The sequence below is a fragment of the Anastrepha obliqua genome, chromosome 3 (genome assembly GCF_027943255.1).
Source record: "Anastrepha obliqua isolate idAnaObli1 chromosome 3, idAnaObli1_1.0, whole genome shotgun sequence".
NCBI classification, from domain to species: Eukaryota; Metazoa; Arthropoda; class Insecta; order Diptera; family Tephritidae; genus Anastrepha; species Anastrepha obliqua.
In genome coordinates this window covers 24,011,244-24,032,156 of record NC_072894.1, presented here as the reverse complement: position 1 = coordinate 24,032,156, position 20,913 = coordinate 24,011,244, and the positions used below count along the sequence as shown (strand labels likewise).

The 20,913-nt window shown below is 37.6% G+C and overlaps 1 protein-coding gene across 1 annotated transcript in view; it reads right to left on the bottom strand.

Moving 5' to 3' along the window:
* Positions 1–20,913, bottom strand: part of LOC129240627 (homeobox protein araucan) — a 67,598-nt gene that overhangs the window by 32,406 nt on the left and 14,279 nt on the right. Inside the window, exon 2 of the mRNA XM_054876546.1 lies at positions 10,869–11,714. Coding sequence (XP_054732521.1) covers positions 10,869–11,714 — 846 coding nt within the window. The remainder of the gene's footprint in view (positions 1–10,868; positions 11,715–20,913) is intronic.

Here is a 20,913-nt window from a genome sequence, read left to right as displayed (position 1 = left end):
ATGATAAGATGAACTGTGGTGTGGGAGCTGGCTTCCATTCGGAACCACTCAACCTATCTAAGTCAATTCGTCTTCCTGACTATGCAAGCGTGTTCCAGGCAGAACTTTTAGCGATCAGAGAAGCACGCAAATCCTTAGAACTCTATAAGGAAGTAGGTGCAAGAGTAGCTATCTTCTCAGACAGCTAAGCAGCTATAAAGGCCTTAGACTCCAACTCCACTTCATCCAAACTGGTCTTACAGTGTAGAGAGGTGTTGGAATTGCTTAGCCATTGGCTTGAAATTACTCTGATATGGGTTTCCGGTCATAGGAACATACGGGGTAATGAGATAGCGGATGAGCTAGCAAGAAAAGGTTTGACACTAGACTTAGCAGAGGCGGTGGCAGTCTCCACCCCACTGAACACATTAAAAGCATCCATTGCTTCACACTATATTGCTTTAGCCGAAAGAAGATGGAAGCAAATAACTATATGTATTACAACAAAAAACACATGACCGTCATACAAAATCCAAAGGACGAATGACCTGTTAGGATGTTCTCGGCCAAACATTGCACGAATCACTGCAACCCTTGCAGGTCATTGGAAAGTAGGGGATCATGCAGCTAGACTCAATCTACCCTTCAATCCTATCTGCAGAAGCTGTCAAGCGGAAGGGTCTTTTCCACTGTTTATGTGAATGGCGGGGGCTAGCCAGGGCACGACTCCGCTCCTTCGTTAAGCCTTTCCTACAGCAAATTAAGGAGATCTCAGTCATCGAGATAAAGGATTTACTGTTATACTTGGACCTCACTAAATGGATCTGACTGGGAAACCAAAAAACAAAAAAAACAAAATCTTCACACGAGACGTGGTAGTAAAACGGTGCAGGTCACTAATTAGGAGTATTTCAGTGGAAATATTCAAGCACTTCAACAACAACAACAACCCGAACAATGGAAATTTCGGGTACAGCTTTGTGGGGCTGGATAAGGAAGGTATGTATATTGCAGTTTAAAATATGTATAAAGTTAAAATAATCAAAATAAAATGTATGCCTCTCCGTAAATCTCATTGCCTGATAACATTACCTCATTCTTTTGCTTTTTGTTTAGCATGAAATATATTATTACAAAGTGGCTTCTGATCGGCGAAATGTTTGAGCGCCCATATAAGAATGCTTTCTAACCGCAACAAACTCAGGGCAATTAGGGAAAAAGTTATACAATCGAGCATACAAAATCTTAGATCAAGCATAAGCAGTCGTGTTTTCCCGGTAAGCTGAAAATTCTTAGTCGAAGTTCCACCAATAGGAGGAGGAGCTCGGCCGAACATCGAACCAAGGCTGATTTCATTTGCAGGAATCTTGTTTGATTTTAAAAATTCGAAAAATTCTAAAAATTAACAGCCAGAACAAATTCAATTTTACTAAAGTGTTGGTATAAAAAATCGGTCTGGACCATTGTTTTTTACAATGCGAAATTCCATTAGTGTAGTCATATCAGTCGCTTTTATGGTTGCTAGTAGTAAAGTTTTGCTTTACTATTTTGCTAATATTACTTTCACATAAAATAAATATTAGCATTTATTTCCTCAAACCGGGACATCTCGAGTAGAACACTTTGTTTTATAACAGGGTTTTTTTTAATTTTTTTTATATAGAAGCGTAGGTAGTTCAAGTTTTAGTATTCCCTTAGGAGATCAAGGAATATCTACGACGATTATTTTTTTACTTCTAACACGTATAATGCTTGTTAAGCTCATAAATATATGCGTGATCACGGCAAATGACTACTGGAGCGCGAACTCATATTTTTCACATTTGCCTACTGCATAAAATCTACATATACTCGTATGTATGTATATATGAATGTGTGTACAGATACAGATACTTGTGCATGTCTATATTTAATTTTATGCGATTTGCGGCATAATTTATTATTCACAATTAAGTATCGAACTAATCGCCATGATTGTTAATATCATTTAAAACCGCAAATGGTATGGTTCAGCGCATTAACATGAGCGCCAACTGATCGTGTTAGCAAAAGCGGTGACAAACGCCCCCGTTCATCGACCGAACGCTGGCATGCATGAGCTGAGCTCGTAAACTTTCTGCCTTCGAGTTGGCGTGCAGCATTTCAACCGTTAGGTATTAGTACACAGCGGGCTATGGGTACAACTTTTCAAATTGAATTAATGGATATGTGGCTTTTTCGGTCGAAATTGTCACCTTATATGCAGGCAAATGGGCAACATATTGACTACCACTCTTTTATGTCACTCGGCTGCTGCAAAAATTCTTTGGCAAAAAAGAAGCAACCGAGGCGAGGAAAGGTATTACAAAAAAAATGTGTTTTTAAGATAAATCAGGCGAAGATAACAAACTCAAGTACCCACTTACATAGATGGAAGAGATTGAAGAAGCATCGCTTGAAAATACATACATATATTTAATGCATTAAATGCTTATTTAAGAAGGGTCTTTCAAAAGTTACGTCTAGATGTCAGTAGTCAATAATTCCGAGACGGTACCTTTTTCTATGTCATCTTTGACATTTGTCAAGTAGACAGGCGCACAATTTTACACGATAGAGCAACGAGTTAACCAGTCCAAATGGGGCAACTCCTGTAAGAACGACATCAAATCTCTGAGGTGTGCAGGTAAGATTTCTCTGATCTGGGTTTCAGGACTTCGGAGCATGGAGGGAAATGAAATTGCTGATGAGCTTGGCAGGAAATGGTCGACAAAATTGAGCTCAGAGATCTCCTACCTGATCATCCGCATCCCCCTGACAGTTGTTAAAGGGGAATTGCGCAACTTATTTCTCAGGAAAGTGCAGAAAAAATGGAGTTCCATTCCTTCGTGTGCTGTTTCGAAAACCCTGTGGCCCCAGTACAATAGACGGATTCTCAGAAAGTGCTGAGGACACCACGCCATTCAATTTCCAAACTTGTAGCTTTGTTTACCGCTCATTGGACGATGAGCTAGGTTTATCATTTTACCCTAATTGCAGAAGCTGTGGAAACCTTTCAGAGAAGGAGACTGCAGAGCACTTTTTCTCTAAATGCCCGGGTTTGGCAGCTAATTGATTAACGTGGCTGGACACTCTTTTCTTCGACAGTCCGGGACAGTGCTCCAATCTAAATCCCATCAACCTTCTCAATTACAACAACAGCTCTGGTTGGCTGTAGATATCTGTACTTTAGAGGTCTCATAATGGTATCGAAACGTCGCTACTTGGGAGTGCCAGACTGGTACTGCAACCATTTCATCTCCATACCTTCAACGAGTTAAAATATTGAAACTTATTATGAAAATGGTTGGTCCGTAAGAAAAAGACTTGGCAAGACTCGCAAATTTTGTTGTGGTGAAAATAATCGTACGCATGAATGGCAAATTGAAAAGTTGTTGAACAAATTTAAAGAAACTGATTTTATGCAGAATAGAAAAGTACTGGCCGACCAAAAACTGGACGTTTGGTTGAGAATATTACCGCTGTAGCGCAAAGTGTAGCTGAACAACCTTCAGCATCATAGGCATTCATGAGTCGACTGTTTGGCGAATTTTACCTGTGAATGTTGATGATGGATATTTAAAGCATGCCATTTTATTATAAAACGCTTTATTTTGAATAAAAATAGAGAAACTCAAAAGAACCTAAATTATTACATGTTTTATTTTAAAACAACTCCTAGGCGGCCCTTTGGCTTTCATATTGCAAAATTTAAAATCATCTGTTGCACAATAAACAGTAGCCAAGCAAAAAACCAAACCAGACAGTCTGTGGTAGATGTCGATTGCAGCTCTGTAATTCGATTAACGCCTTGCATAAATTCCAATTTTCCAAAATTTACCGCTGGCTACTTCACTGGCCTATTGACCGGGTTAAGAAGTGTCAACTTCGCCTAATAGCGCTACCTAAAATATATCACACATATTTACCGAAATCGCTTGTGAAATAAATGTCTGGCGGCTGTTAGCGAACCCGACTAGCGATTATTGCTTATCAAAGGGTGCCTGTGTTGGTTAGTAGTAAATCTGGTGGCCACTTCATACCCGCATTTCTACACCTAAACTGAGCAAATTGTATGACTCGTTGCACAAAATGTATCACCTTGTAAGTATCGGCTTGCTTAGTATGGTTTATGTAGCTTAGCCGCATTATTCTTTTTGCTTCTGCTGTAGACGCGGAGGTGTACTTATTTGCATTTCAAATTCCAAACAGCAAGCGCACAAAATATTGGAATTAAATGAGGGAAAATACATACCAATATCGATCGCCAACAAACGATTACCGCCGATCGTGCTACCAACTGCTGCGACTCAGCGCACCCGCAACTAAGTGAGTACTTGCTTGGCTTGTACGGCAGTTAATGTGCGTGTGTATGTACACATTGCGCTGCTCGTTCGTTTAAGGCTGAATAGGGCTTTCAAAAAAGCATTTAGCTCGCTATTTATTGGCTCAAAATTAAACGCTACAATAGCCACAAGCCGCCATGCAAGCGAGCCAATAATGCGCACAACAACACCAAACCGCAATCACCCGCAACTGATTGAACAGAAGAAAAAAAAGACAGAATTTAACACACGGCACAAAATGAAAATGCTCATAAACATTAAAATTAATGTCACTTGTGTGTGTTTTGGCATTTTCGTTTGGATTTGAGTCAAATGCTGGCGTAGGGTCCAACGGTTTGGACGATCCGTCGATTGGTTAGCTACTGCTGCTGTCTGTGTATTGCCTGTTGCTGTTGTTATTGTTGTTGTACGTATTTTGCTGTTTCGGCGTTTTTTTCTTAACTTATTTTACTTTTTTCTTCAATTTTGTTGCTTGCCACTTTGTTTTTGTAGTGTTTTCTTCCTACATTATTATCAAGTCACCCATCACCCAGCCAAAGCTGCTGACGAATTTATGGATCAATTTAAGTTGAAAAGAAATTAGAGATCGTTAAGAATTCAAGCGTAGTAAAACAAATTTATTTATTGTTGTATTAAGATCGTCGCCGTTATTGCTGTTGCTTGCCTTTTTGTTGATTGTTGCTTGCTGACGAACAAAGCAATTGTTGCTGCTGTTTCTTTGAGTGGTTGCAGTTATGCGACTTTTATTTTGTATATGCATATTCTTGGTTGTTGTTATTGTAGCTTTTTCTTCGCTTTTATTTAACGACATTGTATGTATGGCTAGCAAACTTGTTATTTATGTCGTTAACGAGCAAGTCATAAAATATTTGTTTTTTGGTTTTTTGGTCTCCAAAGCGCCAAAGTGAAACAAAACTCCTTCCAAGTCACAAAAAGCCATTAAAAAATGCCGAAATGTTTTAATTTTCAATTCGTCGATTTTTATTATATTGAAATAAAATGCGTGTTATGCAAAGAACATTTCCATTTTTTAAAAGTCGATCGATTTGTGCGATCAGCGCCCCGTAAGTTAATGAAATATATAGTTCGTTGCTTGATTAAGCTTCAGCATTTTTGTTGTTTTCTGTTATTTTCATAGTTGACGGATTTGTTTGGGACTTTTATTGATTTCTTCTAAAAACCAGAAATATGTGTGCTAATAAAAATATATGCACATACCTGTGTATGTACGTATATTGGATTTTTTGGGTCAGCAATTCTTTTATTTGGAATTTTATGAATTTCAATTTTATGAGTTTTCATACAAGCGAGATTTGGATGTGGTGATAGTACCTCGATTGAGTGGACAAAATTTGTGTACCATTGACAATTTTTCGCTTTGCAATTCTTTTATTTGGAATTTTATGAATTTCAATTTTATGAGTTTTCATACAAGCGAGATTTGGATGTGGTGATAGTACCTCGATTGAGTGGACAAAATTTGTGTACCATTGACAATTTTTCGCTTTGCTTCGTGTCATTTAACTACACCTGAACAACAAATTAGGAATCTGCCATTCGCATGCTGAGTTCCGTGTCAAGTGTCTTATACAAGGTGGCACAAAATTAGTCAACCAATTTTTTATTAATTAATTTTTTAAAGAAAATTAAATCTTTATTTTGAGCTTTATGCGCTCCATTGCTCGTCAGCTGTTCACAAGTGTCAAAAATGATTGGCGTACGACATTTGACGCCAAAAATTATTCATTTTTCGAAAAGGTGTTTAATTTTGTGCCACATTGTATTCACATATATGTACTAGGGTGGGCCAACTTGCTTGGAATGATTTTTCTCAATATCGTTCGTAGTAGATGCGGATTCTACATGAAATTCGAAGATAAAAATCCACCAGAGCATAGCTCTAAAATCAATTTCGAAAATTTTGCAAGAAACTACCTTTAATGAATACGCAAATTGAGTGGCAATTATGACGATGAAAATATAAAGTAGGAAAAATGCTACTCCTGTTGAACGTTGAAAGCATCTAAATGCAAAATAACTGTAAATATGTTGTTAATTATATAAAAAAAACTGCCTAAATGCAAAAAAAATGTTAAAAGTTAGTTATGGAAACATTGTAAAATTGAGTTTTGTTTTTGCAAGTTTTAGTTTGATTCACAAATAAAAAAAGCTCATACAGTTACTATTTTTGTTGCAATATTAATAAAATACATGCAATTTGCTTAGTAGCGCCCCGTGAATATAAATAAAAATAAAAAAAATTAAAAATAATAAAAATAAAAATGTCAAAAAAAAAATTACGTATAGGAATATCTCTAAATACTTAGATAATTAAATAAAAAAAATACAATAAAAAAGTACAATGACAAAAATAAATTCTTAATACAGAAATACTCCTAAATATAAGTTTTTATAAAATAATTAAATAAAAAAAATATCGAAAGTAAATTCTTCGTACCAATAAAAACCACAAACACAGAATTGTATTAAATAATTAAATAAAAATTAAGTCCAAAAAAAATTTAAAAGTAAAATGTCAAAAATAAATTATTCATACAGAAATTCCCTAAATACAAGTTTGTAGTAACTAATTAAATAAAAAATAAATACAGAAAAAAATATCACAAACGCAAATTTTGTATTAAATAATAAAATAAAAAATAAATACAAAAAAATGAAATAAAACTAAAAATGTCAAAAATAAGTTCTTCGTACAGAAATATCTCTATATATAAGTTTTTAATAAATAATTAAATAAAAAATAAATACAGAAAAAAATATCAAAAATAATTTCTTCGCACGGAAAAATTCACAAATGCCAGTTTGTATTAAATAATAAAACAAAAAATAAATACCAATAAATGTGATAAAAATATCTAAAATAAATTCGTCGTACAGAAATATCCCAAATACAAGTTTTATAAAATAAATAAATAAAAACAAAAAACAAAAAAAAAATAAAATCATCAAAAGTAAAAAGAAATAACAAAATAAATTCTTCGCACTAAAAAATCCACAAACGCAAGTTTGCATTAAATAATAAAATAAAAGCTACATAAAAATTTGTAAAAATAAAAATGTCAAAAATAAATTCTTCATACAAAAGTATCTTTAAATTCAAAAAATAACATTCTTGGTCAGTTTTTATATTTACTTCGGCTTACTTGAATATATATTTAAAATTTTAGTGGGTCGAAATTTACTTTAGAGCTGTGCCCTAGTGGATTTTATTTCTTAGAATATTATTTAGAATCCAAATGTGCTGTCAAAATTTTCAAAACAAAAATTAATCCGCGTAAGCCCTTTTTTGGAAATTTGCCCGAAATTCTTCTCACATTTGGGTTGAGTCTGGATACTATTTTACAAAGAGGGGCCTAAAGTTGTATACTACCTCGGAATAAGAACAAGTTGGTTTTTATAAGAAGCTTTTTTATGGCAGAACTGCACTCAGATGTTTACCCTTGCCGGCCGAGGGGCTGCCACTTTCAGAAAACACATCTATCATTTCATGCTTCATACCCACAGTGGATTTAGAACCCGTGCCATAGTGTAGGTAGGTAGGTAAGATGGCAAGAGTACCCAGGTACACTTCAAGTAGCACTTAGGTGTCGTTTTGAGAGCATAATGTAGACCACTACCTGTGAAAAGATTTAGGGAAGAGAAAAACCGTCTACAGCCATTCAGTGCTGTTGATGTAGTGGAGTTGAGAAATGGGATCTAGGCTGGAGAATTTCTTCAAGTCATCCTCAAAGGACAGCTAAGGAATCTCAAGCCGCCAGAGCCGGAAATTTGCAGAGAAAGTGTTCCACAGTCTCTTTCTCTGCGGGACCCCCACAGCTTCTAAAATAGGGGTTGTACGGAATTCCAAGCTTCTCCGCATGAGCACCGATTACCCAGTGACCTAGTGAACACCGCAATGAATTTGGAAATTGAGTGGCGGGGGATTCCCATCACCTTAAGCGTTCTGTTCCTAGCGTAGTCACACACAAATCCATTCACTACGGCGGCCGCTAAGTTTCTTAATCAGAGAAGAAACCGAAACTTCGCAGAGTTTGAATGCTGAATTACATGCTCTGCATTCCGTCCGCTGTAGCCTTCTCAGTGACGAGTATTCCACAAAAAACGCTTAGCAGAGCGCTTGATTACTTCACTTAAAATACATTTAGTAATAGGTAAAAAGCGGCATCGGCTTCATCACGAGTTGAGGAGCTCCATAATGCCCTTTACACTACCAAAGTCAATTTTCATTTTTCGAATGTGTTCGTAGGTTTATATTTAAAAGAACATCATTCCTAATTCTCAAATATTTGTGGATTCATTCTCGTATGTTGCGAAAAAGCATGCCTTAGGAAACTAAGTGTCTTAAGTATCTCAGACTTGTGAGTTAATTTAAGTAGTGGATCGTGTAAAGCCATAGTAATAGAGAAACAATCGATTGGACCAATTCAGTATCAGCATAAGTCTGACTCCGAATCAATTGACATAAAATGGATATACCACAACACACCAGAGGCCAAGGAATAGACCAAACATTGAACTTTGCGTGGTAAACCGAATACCTGTTGGATTTGATGGCGAACAAGGCTGTGACGGCAGTTTCAATGGGCTATACGCGACGCCATTTAAAAGGATTATCATGAGAAAGTAGCACGATTACGGTCGCATATTATCGTTTTATTTAAAAGGTATCGAAAAATGGAAGAACCGTTGTTAAAATTACTTCGAAGAAAGAAGAGACTTCGTTGAAAAATGAAACATTTTTGGCCGATTAGTATATTTTTTATTCCAATTTTCAAGAATTTATTGAATCACCGTCGTATTGCTGCATCATCTAACCACCTGGTTATATGGCAGATGGCTCTTAAGAAACCTGATTGATTATAAGAATTTCTGCATGAAAACTGTTTCGAAGTTATTTAGCATGAAGACAGTTTGGTGGTCAAGCGTGATGCGAAATCATTAGGCTCCTCTGAAATATAAAAGTTCTATTGAGTAATGGAGTTTTTATCAAAAATCTTTGTGCCAACTCATAGCACTCCTAAGAATTTTCTAAAAAGTTTGAAACCTTTTCGCTGAATACAAAATAGAAAAGATATTAGCGGTTAGAGGGAATGAAGCATGGCTAGTTTAACATGCGGCAGTATTTCTCTAAGTTTTTAGGCGAGTGTTCTAGGATATTCCAGTTGTTGTGGTAACGGATAGTACTGAATTGCGCACTTAACGTAGACACGACTCTCGTGGGCACTGAGGTAATCCAGTTCAACAAAGTCACTGGCAGCTTTCAATTATCATTACCAAATACCATTTGGCTAAATAAAGACATACAAAAGGAAGCGTACGAGTTCAACCAACTCAAGTCATGGACAACTAAGTGTATAAATTAATACGGCAATTTGATAATTTTCGATTTTTCTATCTATTCCCTCAAAAGCAAATTAGACACAATTTAATAATGCACTCAAGCTAAATAAAATTTAAAAAACACAAAAATGCATTTAAACATATACATTTTTTTTGTCCATTGCGTGGCCGGAAGTCAACGCGCGCATTAACCCATTCAACGCCAATGTTGCCAGAGAGCAATTTTGCAAATTTATGGGTCTCCTGGTAAACCAAACATTCTTTTGGATTTTATTTGATGAACCATAGTGATAACCATTATTATAATGACCAGCATTGCCCAAACTTTCTCACAAGCAGAAGATGGGCGAGCCGAATTAAATTTTTCATAGGCACTTCTAGAATAAATATAAAGTGAACAAAATGCTGCTCAAAGCAAAAAAATCGGGGTCGAAATGGTTAAACATTTGGTAAGGCCTAGAAGATGCCACAAATGTCAACACAGCGCATATGCCACATACCAGTGTTCTTGGGCAGTGACCACAGCGAGCAACGGTTGCCACCAACATAACAACAAACACATGAGCGTCTTTATATCGCCAATTGTATTACTGCTGTTGTTGTGCATAGCCGACAAATGTTTGTCCGGATGCGTCGGCGTTGCACGGCATGTTGCATGCCACAAAAGGTCGCCGTGCAAATACGCTGCAAACACTATTTCATTTGGATGGAAAAATATTTATTTCTAGGCATTCACTATTTCCACTTCTTCAATGGCACAGACAAGTCTGCAAAGCACATGAAATATCACTAAACCCAGATAGAGGGGTCAAGGAGCGCTGCTTGGCTGGTGCTGTAGCAAAAAAACGGGTTAGGAGTTGTGCGACCACCCTCGGCGCTATGGTGAAAAAATATTGCAAACAAAGTAGGAAAATATATTGTTGAGGCGGCCATTGTTGTCGGTAGCTGCTTTGTTGTTGCTGTTCGGATAGAGTAAATTTGTCGTAGACTGCGCACTTTAAAATATGACATCAAATATGCCACGACAACAATAACACAAGTATCTCATAGCTGTGTTGCAATTTGTTCTGGGTTCTTTGCTGTTTCAATATGTATTTGCCTCCACATATAAACACTTATACAAATGCATATACGTATAAAACATTATTGATTGCTGCTACTTACCGGATTCGCATAGAATGGCGGCTGTTCGGCCGCTATGCCCGACAAATACGCAGACATGCCCTCCGGATAGACGCCAATCGGCACACCACCCGGTCCTGTGACAAGTCCGCCAGCGGCCGCCAAACGCTGATAACTAAGCATATCATATTGACACGAGCACAGCGTCTGACCGCTAACGGGATCCGTGTAGATTGTCCGTCCAGTATCACAGCAACGATTTGAACCCGGCGTACCCGGTGGCGGTGGCACACCACCCGCGCCTGGTCCGCCCGGTGGCCCGCCTGTCAAACTTGGTGGCAAACCCGGCGGCCCACTACCAGGTGGTCCTATCACCGAAACCGTAACGCCACTACCAGGCCCACTTGCATTGAGGCTAGCTCCACCCGGTATACTGCTGCTGCCATAAGGCGTGGCAGCTGCTGAACACGGCGATATCGAGCGTGCGCCCGGCGGCACTGTCGATGTTACCGCCATTGGATTGCTGGCGCTGTGGTGATGGGCGGCTGCTGCAGCAGCGGCAGCGGCGGCGGCGGAGGTGATGGTTAGCGGCGTTGCTGATGTGGACGTGCTGCCTTTCGGTGGCACGACGCTGACGTTCGCGTGACTGTGATGACCGGTGGTGGTGGGTGGTGGTAATACAGCGCCAGCTGCGGCTGCAGCGGCAGCGGCGGCGGCAGCAGCTGCGACAGCGGACGCAACCGATGCGGTGAGTGTGGGTTGCGGCGCGTTAGCAGCGGCGGCGGTGTGTGCGGTGGTGCTGAGGTTCGTTGGGTGTTGCTGGATCGGTGCGACGGGCTGTGCGGTGGCGGCTGTGGGCGATGCAGTCAGTCGAGTTGAAACGGCGTTCTGAAAGAAAGAAAGTGTGCCATAAGTAAAACAACGTTGAGTGTAGGGATCATAGAAGGGGCTTATGTTTGCAACTGCAGAGCGCAAATATAAATAGGAAAACAAATAAAAAACAAACACAAATACAATTACAAAATTTAATTAAAAATGCATGTATTATTATCAGCGGTACGCGCAGCGCACTGATAAGCGCCTCGGTTGCCTAAGTAGCGTTAACTATTTTTTTTTACATATTTTTTCCTTTGTCACTGCTGCAGTTATTTGTGAAGTTGTCGCTTTGGAATCAACAAATCAACGCTAAGTACACAACGCGAAACATACGCGCTTGACACTCACGGGTGCTTAAGACTCTGATAGGCCTTCAAAGGCATAACCACTTGCCGACAAATCATGTAATAGATTGACAACACTGATTTAAATTACACGTTTCGAAGGGCTCAATAACAACAGCAATAAAACGGAGTACCAATAACGAGCACTCCACTGCACGTTTAAGTGCAGTGAACCGGCTGCAACCGAGAACAAGCTGAAAATACTGGTATCACCCAGGAGTTCACTTTTCAAGTGAGCGAAGTGGGGAAACAGGGGGCTTTCAAATGATGCTTCAATGATGACCACGTGGTTGAATCGTCCATTCGATTTGCAAACGGGATTTTAAAACAAGCATCTTTACTTCTTCCATCAAACAACACAAGCGACACAAAAACAAGTTTCATCGACCGAATTTATAGCTTTAACAGCTTAGTGTGACCTGCAGTCAGTATTAAAGGTTCACTACTGACATACAATCACAAAGAAAAAATATCGTGATCGCAGAAAGCGCTTTTGTAATGAAGATATCTGACGTAAATAAAATGATTTTAAGCTTTAACAAATTTTGCTAAATGTTAGTTTGTAAGTAGTGAAAAAAATACATACACAAATATATAAAATAATCAATTAAATTCATTAAGAGTTTTCAAATAGAGACGAGGGTCGATGCTGACAGACCGTGGGTGCAATACTTTCTTGGTGGCGTCAGTCAAATCTGTTGTGTTTAGTCACTGCTGCCAAGTCCATAACAAGTAACACGATTAGACGAACATGGCACATCCTCGCTGGGTCCGAGCAGGGCTTTTTCCATTCATATTGCAGCATTTGGAGACAGGGCGTGGTAAACATATTTACGGATGGTTCGAGGTTAGATGGAAGGGTCGGTGAAGGAATATTTTGCGAGGGACTCCGTGTTAAGTTCAAATTCAGGCTTCCGGACTACTGTAATGGTTTCCAAGTGCAGGTAGTCGCAGTCAAAGAAGACTTAGATTGGTTGCTTATTTCGGCAACGACTGTGAGGGAGGTAAACATTTACTCTAACAACCAAGCGGCAAGTAGGATACTGAGCTTGTTACTCGACGATTACCTGACTGCTCGCGAGACTGCTAATACTTCGATAGTAGGCTCATTTCGGTTCACGATCATAGGGAGATCGCGGAAAACTGCTTGGCGGATGAGCTTGCTAGGCAGGGTACCCTTGAGATGGTTTGCCCCACAAAACGACAGGATTGGGGTTCCCTTCAAAACTTGTGGCCTGCTCTTGGAAACGTGTGCGTCGCGTCAACTGAGCGCGCGCTGCGTTAGTGCGCAAATGTGGAAAGTCGCGAGATCCTTCTGGCTAGGGGTAGATTGAAGGCACTCGAGGGTGAAATTCTAAGGCGAACAAACCCGCAGCCATATTTTAAATGCCGATATTTCTTCGATTGCGATGTAAAGATTATTTTATCTGCATACAGTGCGTTCCAAAGGTATGCGGAAATATTTTTTCAAGGTTATAAAATATCCTAAACTCGTTTAAATTTTTATTTATTGGTCAAAACCTGATTCAGTAATTTCATTGTAGTCCAAGCTTTAATTTAAATATAAAATTAATTTTTTTTCAAGCAAAAGCGTAAGTATCATAAATACTGCATTAACTTAAAAAATATGTGAATTCATGGCACAAAAGTATTCAGAAAAAGAATTCCAGACAAATTTGTAATTCATGGTATTTTTAACTAATATCGAATAGCGTTTACTTTCACTTTAACAACTTCTCTTAATCTATTCTGCATTGAGAAAACCAACCTTCGCGTTCTCAGAGTTTATAGCTCTGCCCATTCTTTGAGAATCGCTGCTTCAAGGCTGTCCTTTGGCACGCTTCAAAACTGCCTAAAAGTGCTCGATCGGATCTAGATCCGCCGACTGAGGTGGTGTTTCCAAAAGATTCGGGTATTATATATTGTAATATCCAGGGCTTCGAATTGCGAGGTGTATGCTTTGGGTCGTTATCTTGCTAGAAGATATAATGACCTAAAAGGTCAAGTTTCTTGGCGTTAGCACTCAAATTCCATTATTAATTAAGATTCGAATATAAAGCCGACAGTCCACTTTATCACCAATAAATTGCATGTTCAGACACCATTTGCACTCATGCATACCCATGACGAAGCGAAGGCTTAGAAGCGATTTGATGCGTGGAGTTCACCCATTACACCCAACGGCTCTACGCGTTCTTCGCTCAGTTGCATCACTAACGTTTATTATGCTTATCTCAGTGAGACTCCTATTAATTTCTGGGGCAGAAGTGCGTCGTGGCTCTCGCTTGATTGTTCTAAAAATAATGGCCTTATCGGGGAGCTTTAATTTTTCAGGCCTTCCTGATCGCTGTTCTAAATTTAAAGAATTTCTCGGCAAAGTGCTGGGAATGGTCGAAATGCTGTCGAATTTGATATCTCTTTGAATGCGTTTTCTTTATATCGTAAATTGAATATATTTTGCTTTCCTCCAAAGTAGATTCTTTTAACTTTCTATACATATTTGAACCACTTCTAGTATATTTCGCATTAAGTGAAAACGACCAAACCCATCGAATTTCACAAACAGAACGAATGTTAAATTCAACCAAAAGCGACGGGCTTTTGTGTGGGTAACAGTGCCTTTGCAAAGTATGTTATGATTTAAAATTCCGAATACTTTGTGATGTGAAGTCCAGTCAGTTCATGTTTCATAATTTTTGTTTTGAAATGTTTAATTATTACTTTAAAGAAAAAGCTAAGTGGCTTTATGTGTTAAAATGAGTTTTTGAATGTGAACCCGAGAAAAAAAATTATTTTTTGGATTTTCTGCTGGAAAAAATAGATTTCCGAATATTTTGCGAGGCACTGTGTATTTATTAAAAGAAACAACATCTGCGCTTTGAACTTAACTTTGGGTCAAAAAATCTTATAATTTCATTAATAGCATTAATTATCATATTTTAAGGGGGAACACCACTGTGATTTTACAAAAAAAATAGATTTTTTTTGCATTCTCTCAAAGTACAGGGTGGGCCAAATAAGACGTACTAATGTTAAGCACAAATAACTTTTTTATTTTTTGCCATATTTATTTTTCTCTTTTTGTAGGTTATAATTGAATTGTTGGAAATTTATTATCGAGCCCTACAGTACAACACAATGCGTTAAAATTATCGAATTTTTCTATTCTTACACAATTAGCCACACAAATTGATTTTTTAAATAATGTTTTGATGTCGAATGAAGCGCATTTCCATTTAAATGGTTAGGTCAACAAACAAAACTGTGGGTTTGTGGGGCTCTGAAAATCCAAGGGCAACACACCAACATCAGTTGCACCCATCTAAATGTATATACTATTTGATGCGGTGTTATGGCCACTAGAGTTATCGGTTCATATTTCTTCGAAAATGAGGATGAAACGCCGGAATCAATTTCAGAAGCTTCTTACAGAACATTTATTGAAAACTTTTTGCGGCCAATGGCTCTTAATTTGTGGTTTCAACAAAATGAAGCAACTGCGCATACTGCTAGTAGTAGTAGTAGCAGCATCAGGTCTTATTTGGCCCACCCTGTAGATATATTCAAAAATATGTAAAAAAAAGTTTAACTTAAAATCTTCAAAATTGACGAAGTTATACCCAATACAATAAGTGCAGGTAGTGAGTTACAACGGCCAATGAAAACTTTAAACGCGTTTTTCTCAAAACGACTTTTCTGAACATGGTGGCCTCGATTTCTCGAAGACTTATAAACCGATTTTAATTTTTTCTTTTTTTTTTTAATTTTTAATGTATTAGCTACAGTCGTACATAGCCGTTTTTAAAAATTCCAAAAGTTAATACTTTTTCAAGCCTTTCGAAAGCAAAAAAAAGGGTAAAAACACAAACTCATTTTTCAAACCTGCACCATTTTCTCAAAAAAAAAAAAAATAAAAGTAAAAAACCGCCACGTACGACGATAGCCATTGATGTATAGATTAAAATTTTTTTGTTTTTTGCTTTCAAATGATTTTTTACCGCTGTATCGTGGCCACCAGGGTTCATCAGTTTTTATGACGTCATTGCATTCCTATTAATAACAATTGTAATTTTTAATATTCTTTAATAAAAATTTGTGTCAGTATAGTTGAATATATGCTAAATAAATTATAATTTGTCCGATCCTCAAAAAAAAATTTATGAAAATCACTTAATTTTCACGCGTTCACAGTGGTGCTCCCCCTTAAACGGACAAGCTCAACTTTCAACTCAACAAACTTAAACAAGTTCAAACAATTCCTACATTTGCTCGCTTTTTTGCAAGTAATGTTGACAAATGTTGACTGTATTTAAATACAGTGCCGCACACTGAAATCCGGACAATTAGTTCGCATACCTTTTTTTGTCATTATTTGAAAGTGTGACGGAAGGTCCCGAAAAAAAAGGTACTTTTTCCCCCGGGCCCGGAGTTTTCAGAGGCGCCCGGACTCGAGGCTCACTATAACATAATACGCATTTTGATAAATAAAAAAAATTTGAAGGGGCCCGCATCTCAAGTTTCCCCCGGGGCCCGAATACTCTCTCCACGGCCCTGACTATTTTTATACAAAACCCTCAAATACCTTTATGAGAAATTAAGATTGATGAAATAAAACAGCTAAGCAATAATAATTTTGCAAATGAGTTTCGTCATAGATTCGGCCGAGCAAAAATACAATAAAAATTGTCTGGATTTTGTATTGTCCGATTTTATTGTCCGCTACTGTATGTGGCTCAATCAATTTTTTGAAAGCGTAGATGTGTAGCACGGGCAATATCAGAGTGCCATTGTAACTGGCGGAAATATTTTTGTTGTTAGTGTTCAAATTCTTGATACGCATTTTACTTAGCCTTAGTGTTTGACTTGGCGGCTTTTGTTGACGCTGAAGTTGAAGTTTACTTGTTTCAAGTGACAACTGAAAGTGTTTGATTTGTTATTATTTGTAATATTACAGCTCATGCTTTCTACGCTATTTATTTATTTATTTACTTATTTGCTATGTCCTTTATTTATCTAATAAATAATATCGACTCACACACACACACAAGTGTTTTAGTATGCGTACATGTGTATGTATATTTTTTTCTAAGCAATAACTACTATTACGCTTGTTGTTGACACAACAAAAGCGAAAACATATGCAACATAAAATGAAAAAATTATATTACAAAAAAAAAAGAAAAAAATATAAATAAAAATAATCAAAATCAAATACAAACAAATTCACCAATCATGGCCGGCAATCAGTTTGATTGAACACGCTTTGAATCTGCCGCTTCTGCTTATTTGCTCGAAGCGCTGCCATTACGTTATCGGCAAGCAACTTCGTCGCTGCAGTCCCCCATATCGCCGTAATCTCTGCACGCGGCTCAACCACTTCAATGCGATATGTGGCCCCTGTGTGGCTATTTGTTGTTCTTTTGTCATTACTGTCGCCCATTTTACTTTCCAATCGAACTGCGCTGAGTTGCTGCACCAATTGTTTGAAATTATTAATTTTTAATCGTACATCACCACTTGAATACGTCACATTTGCTTGCGCGAGTAACTGCATAAGTTTGCCCGAAGGCCTCTGATAAGCAATGAATTTTGCGCTTTACTCTTGTTGTAAGGCCACTCATTTGTTGATACTACGAGACATTAAAACAAATGCAATTGGAGACTCGGTAGTTCAAATATCTGGAATCGATCGTTTTATACGTTTTCAGAGCTCATTTTTTCCGAGCGAAGCGATTTTTTTGCTTACAATCGAAAATTTGTCGAAAAATTAACAGAAAACTGGAAAACGATTTTTATGAAATTGATTTTTTTTTACGCTAATTTCATCTAATTCATTTTCTTTACTCAGTTTATTCGTTTCGGTTGCAGTAAACCACAAGTTTAAGATGAGTAGGCGATTAGGCTTCCGCATTTGAGCCTGGTGTTTAGCCTGTTTGCTTGGCCACCCGCTGTCAAGGCGTAAGTATTTCTTCCACGCTGATGAAAAGGTTACACCGCCTTGGCTCGGTCGACAGAACCACGTTAGTAGCCGCAGGGGGCACCAGGGCAAACAGTTGGTGTTGTTGTTGTTGTAGCAGCATAAACTTTCCCCATTCATATATGGCGAATGCTGCTGAAGTGACAGTCCTTGGACGGATGTGAATCCGGGTGGTTCTGGTAACGTAGAACCGACTGTCGTGGGAACGAGGGCAAACAGTCTAGAACAGTAGGTGAAGGTTGTCGTTTGTAGAGGAGTGGCTGTGTTATTCGCATTCCATTCCCAGGCCCTATGCTCCAACTACGAACCACGGGGAAAAATATATGGATACACTAAGTTTAAGGTGCCTTCAATCACGTCTGGAGAGGAATCACTCTCAACCACTCTGGGTCCAATGCGAAGAATTGTTGCACTTACGCCTCAAAAATTTGAGGTAACTCAACTGGAATATTAATTTTTACAGGGCTTTTTTTATGAACATAGTAGAATATCCGACTTTCATCATTTCATATTCGCAAGACCAATAAAAGTCGGAACCTTCTTTTATGAAGATTTGAATATTTTGATGGTCAAATTGCGAGCACGCTAGAAGAACATCATTTTTTAGAAAAAATAATAAAAAATTGATAAAAGCTGCTCGTGAAGAACCATTTGCCTTTCCGAGTCAGCTTAAAACAGTAGGTCCCTCCATTTGCGGAAAAACATCAAGACGCACACCACAAATAGGAGGAGGAGTTCGGCGAAAGACCTAACAAATAGTAAGTAAGCGCCAATTATACACATAAAAGTAAAAGCAAAAAAGCAATAAAACTAACGCAGCTTTGCTCGTTTATTAAAGATACTGGATGGTTTAAAAATGTTCCCATAGTGTAAGGATAAGTTCCAGTGGTATCACAATGAATCTACGAGAGGTCTAAATGTGTCATTGCTTGAGGCACTCTACCTACCTAAACCCTTTGGATACATTTGGCGTATCACCTTAGGTCAGGTTGAACTGGTTGATTTGCAGTTACACATAGACCGGTGCGGTCCATAGCGATACCTGATGGAGTTCATTGATTATGCATTTTGAAATAGTCCACCCGCATGATGCATATTTCAATTGCGAATTTAAGACGATATTTCCCAGCCACCACTGAGATGTCTGTGCGGCCCCCAAATATTTTAAGCGTGTTTTGAATAACGCAGGAATCCAGAAAGGAGAAACTATAGCCCTTGGAACAGGCTGCCTACATTTTCTGCATTTCTGGTTGTCCGAGATTCCTTTGCTATCTTACCGTTAGTCCACCCGCATGGCACGTAATGCAAATTTACGGAATTACACGTATCAGAACGACACGCATTTATTTGACCAAATTCGCACAGGACGTTCTGACACGTCATTGAAATGGAGCAATATTTGGCATGTTCGTTGTTATTTATTTCAAAGTATTTTGTATCAGTTGCAACAACGCAAATAATTTCAGTATAGAGGTGAACCTGATTTGGAATACACAGCCGCATAATGGCGGAATATAGAGTAAATTTTACAGTTCTAAAGAAACTAGTGGTTTTAAAGAAGTTTTTAGTAATCCTTTCAAAGCCCTTGGAAAATATCATACGCTTCAAAATTATTAAAAATTTACTTTTGTTGCAAATTCCTAAGCAGCTGGTTTGATTCCCCGGTGTACTAAATAATTATAATTAAGTAACTAGGGACGCATAATAGATCAATCTGGTCGCAGTGCATGAACGCCTTAGCCAAACCCGTACAACCATTACCATACCACTTGTTACAAATTGGATTTTTTTGTTTTAATTTTTTTTATTTTTTTTTAATGGTTAAAGTTAGCTAAATATAATCCAGGAGTAAATCAATGAAACAACATGAAATGGCATAAAATGTACTGCTTTTAATTCCGCACAAAATCGAGTGCGCTCCAAGCGCAAATTTCTATCAAATAAATGTGTATTTTAAGGATTAAAGTCCACTCAAAAGGAAACGTGAACTTGAAAGACCCTGCAGATGCGTTTAATTCTGCTCACTTATCGCAAGAAAAATTGTTGGCTTATGGCATTCTGCCAGCACACAAGCAATTTGGTCGTCAGCGCCTTTTTATTCGCATAAATTAATAGCTGGAAACTTTGCGGTATTACTTTTTAGATTTTTTATTACAATAATATTTGTATTTAATGCTAAAATTATTTTAAATAAAATTAAAATCCAAATTTCACTTGATACCAATTTTTATACTCTAATTTTTCTTAAATAAAATTAAATATTTCACTTCAAACCCATTTTTATACGCCAAATTTTCTTTGCCTCAACAAAAATTTTGCCATTAGTCATATTAAAGCGTAATACAGTTGTACCTCGGTTAACCGGGCCTCTACTAACCGGGTACATCTGTTAACCGGCATGCTGTGTGTTTGATTTTATATCTCTATTAACCGTGCTTTACCTCTATTATCCGTGCGGCGTATAATAACTTTTTTCAATTTAAGTGAATGTGCAAAGAAATAAAATTCGGGGATTCCCATTTTTTGTTTTTATGTAATAAATTTGTATCAAATTTCACTTTCATTCAGTCTGTAAGTGAAATTTGATCTCTTAACAGGTGCTTTTGTGAAAATGGCTCCATCAATAAGTAAACTGACAAAAAGAGCAAGAAAAGTTCTTTCAATTAAAGAGAAAATAGAACTGATTAACGAATATCGCAAGAACCCATCCGTTCATTTTTTATCTGAAAAATATGGTGTTGGCAAACAAACTGTACGAGACTTAATAAAAAACAAGGAAAAAATTTTGAAATATGAATCGGAAAGTGATTCAATTCACGGTTTAAAAAATAGACATACTCTGAAAAAATCCGAAAATCCAAAGGTTGATTTTGCAACATATGAATGGTTT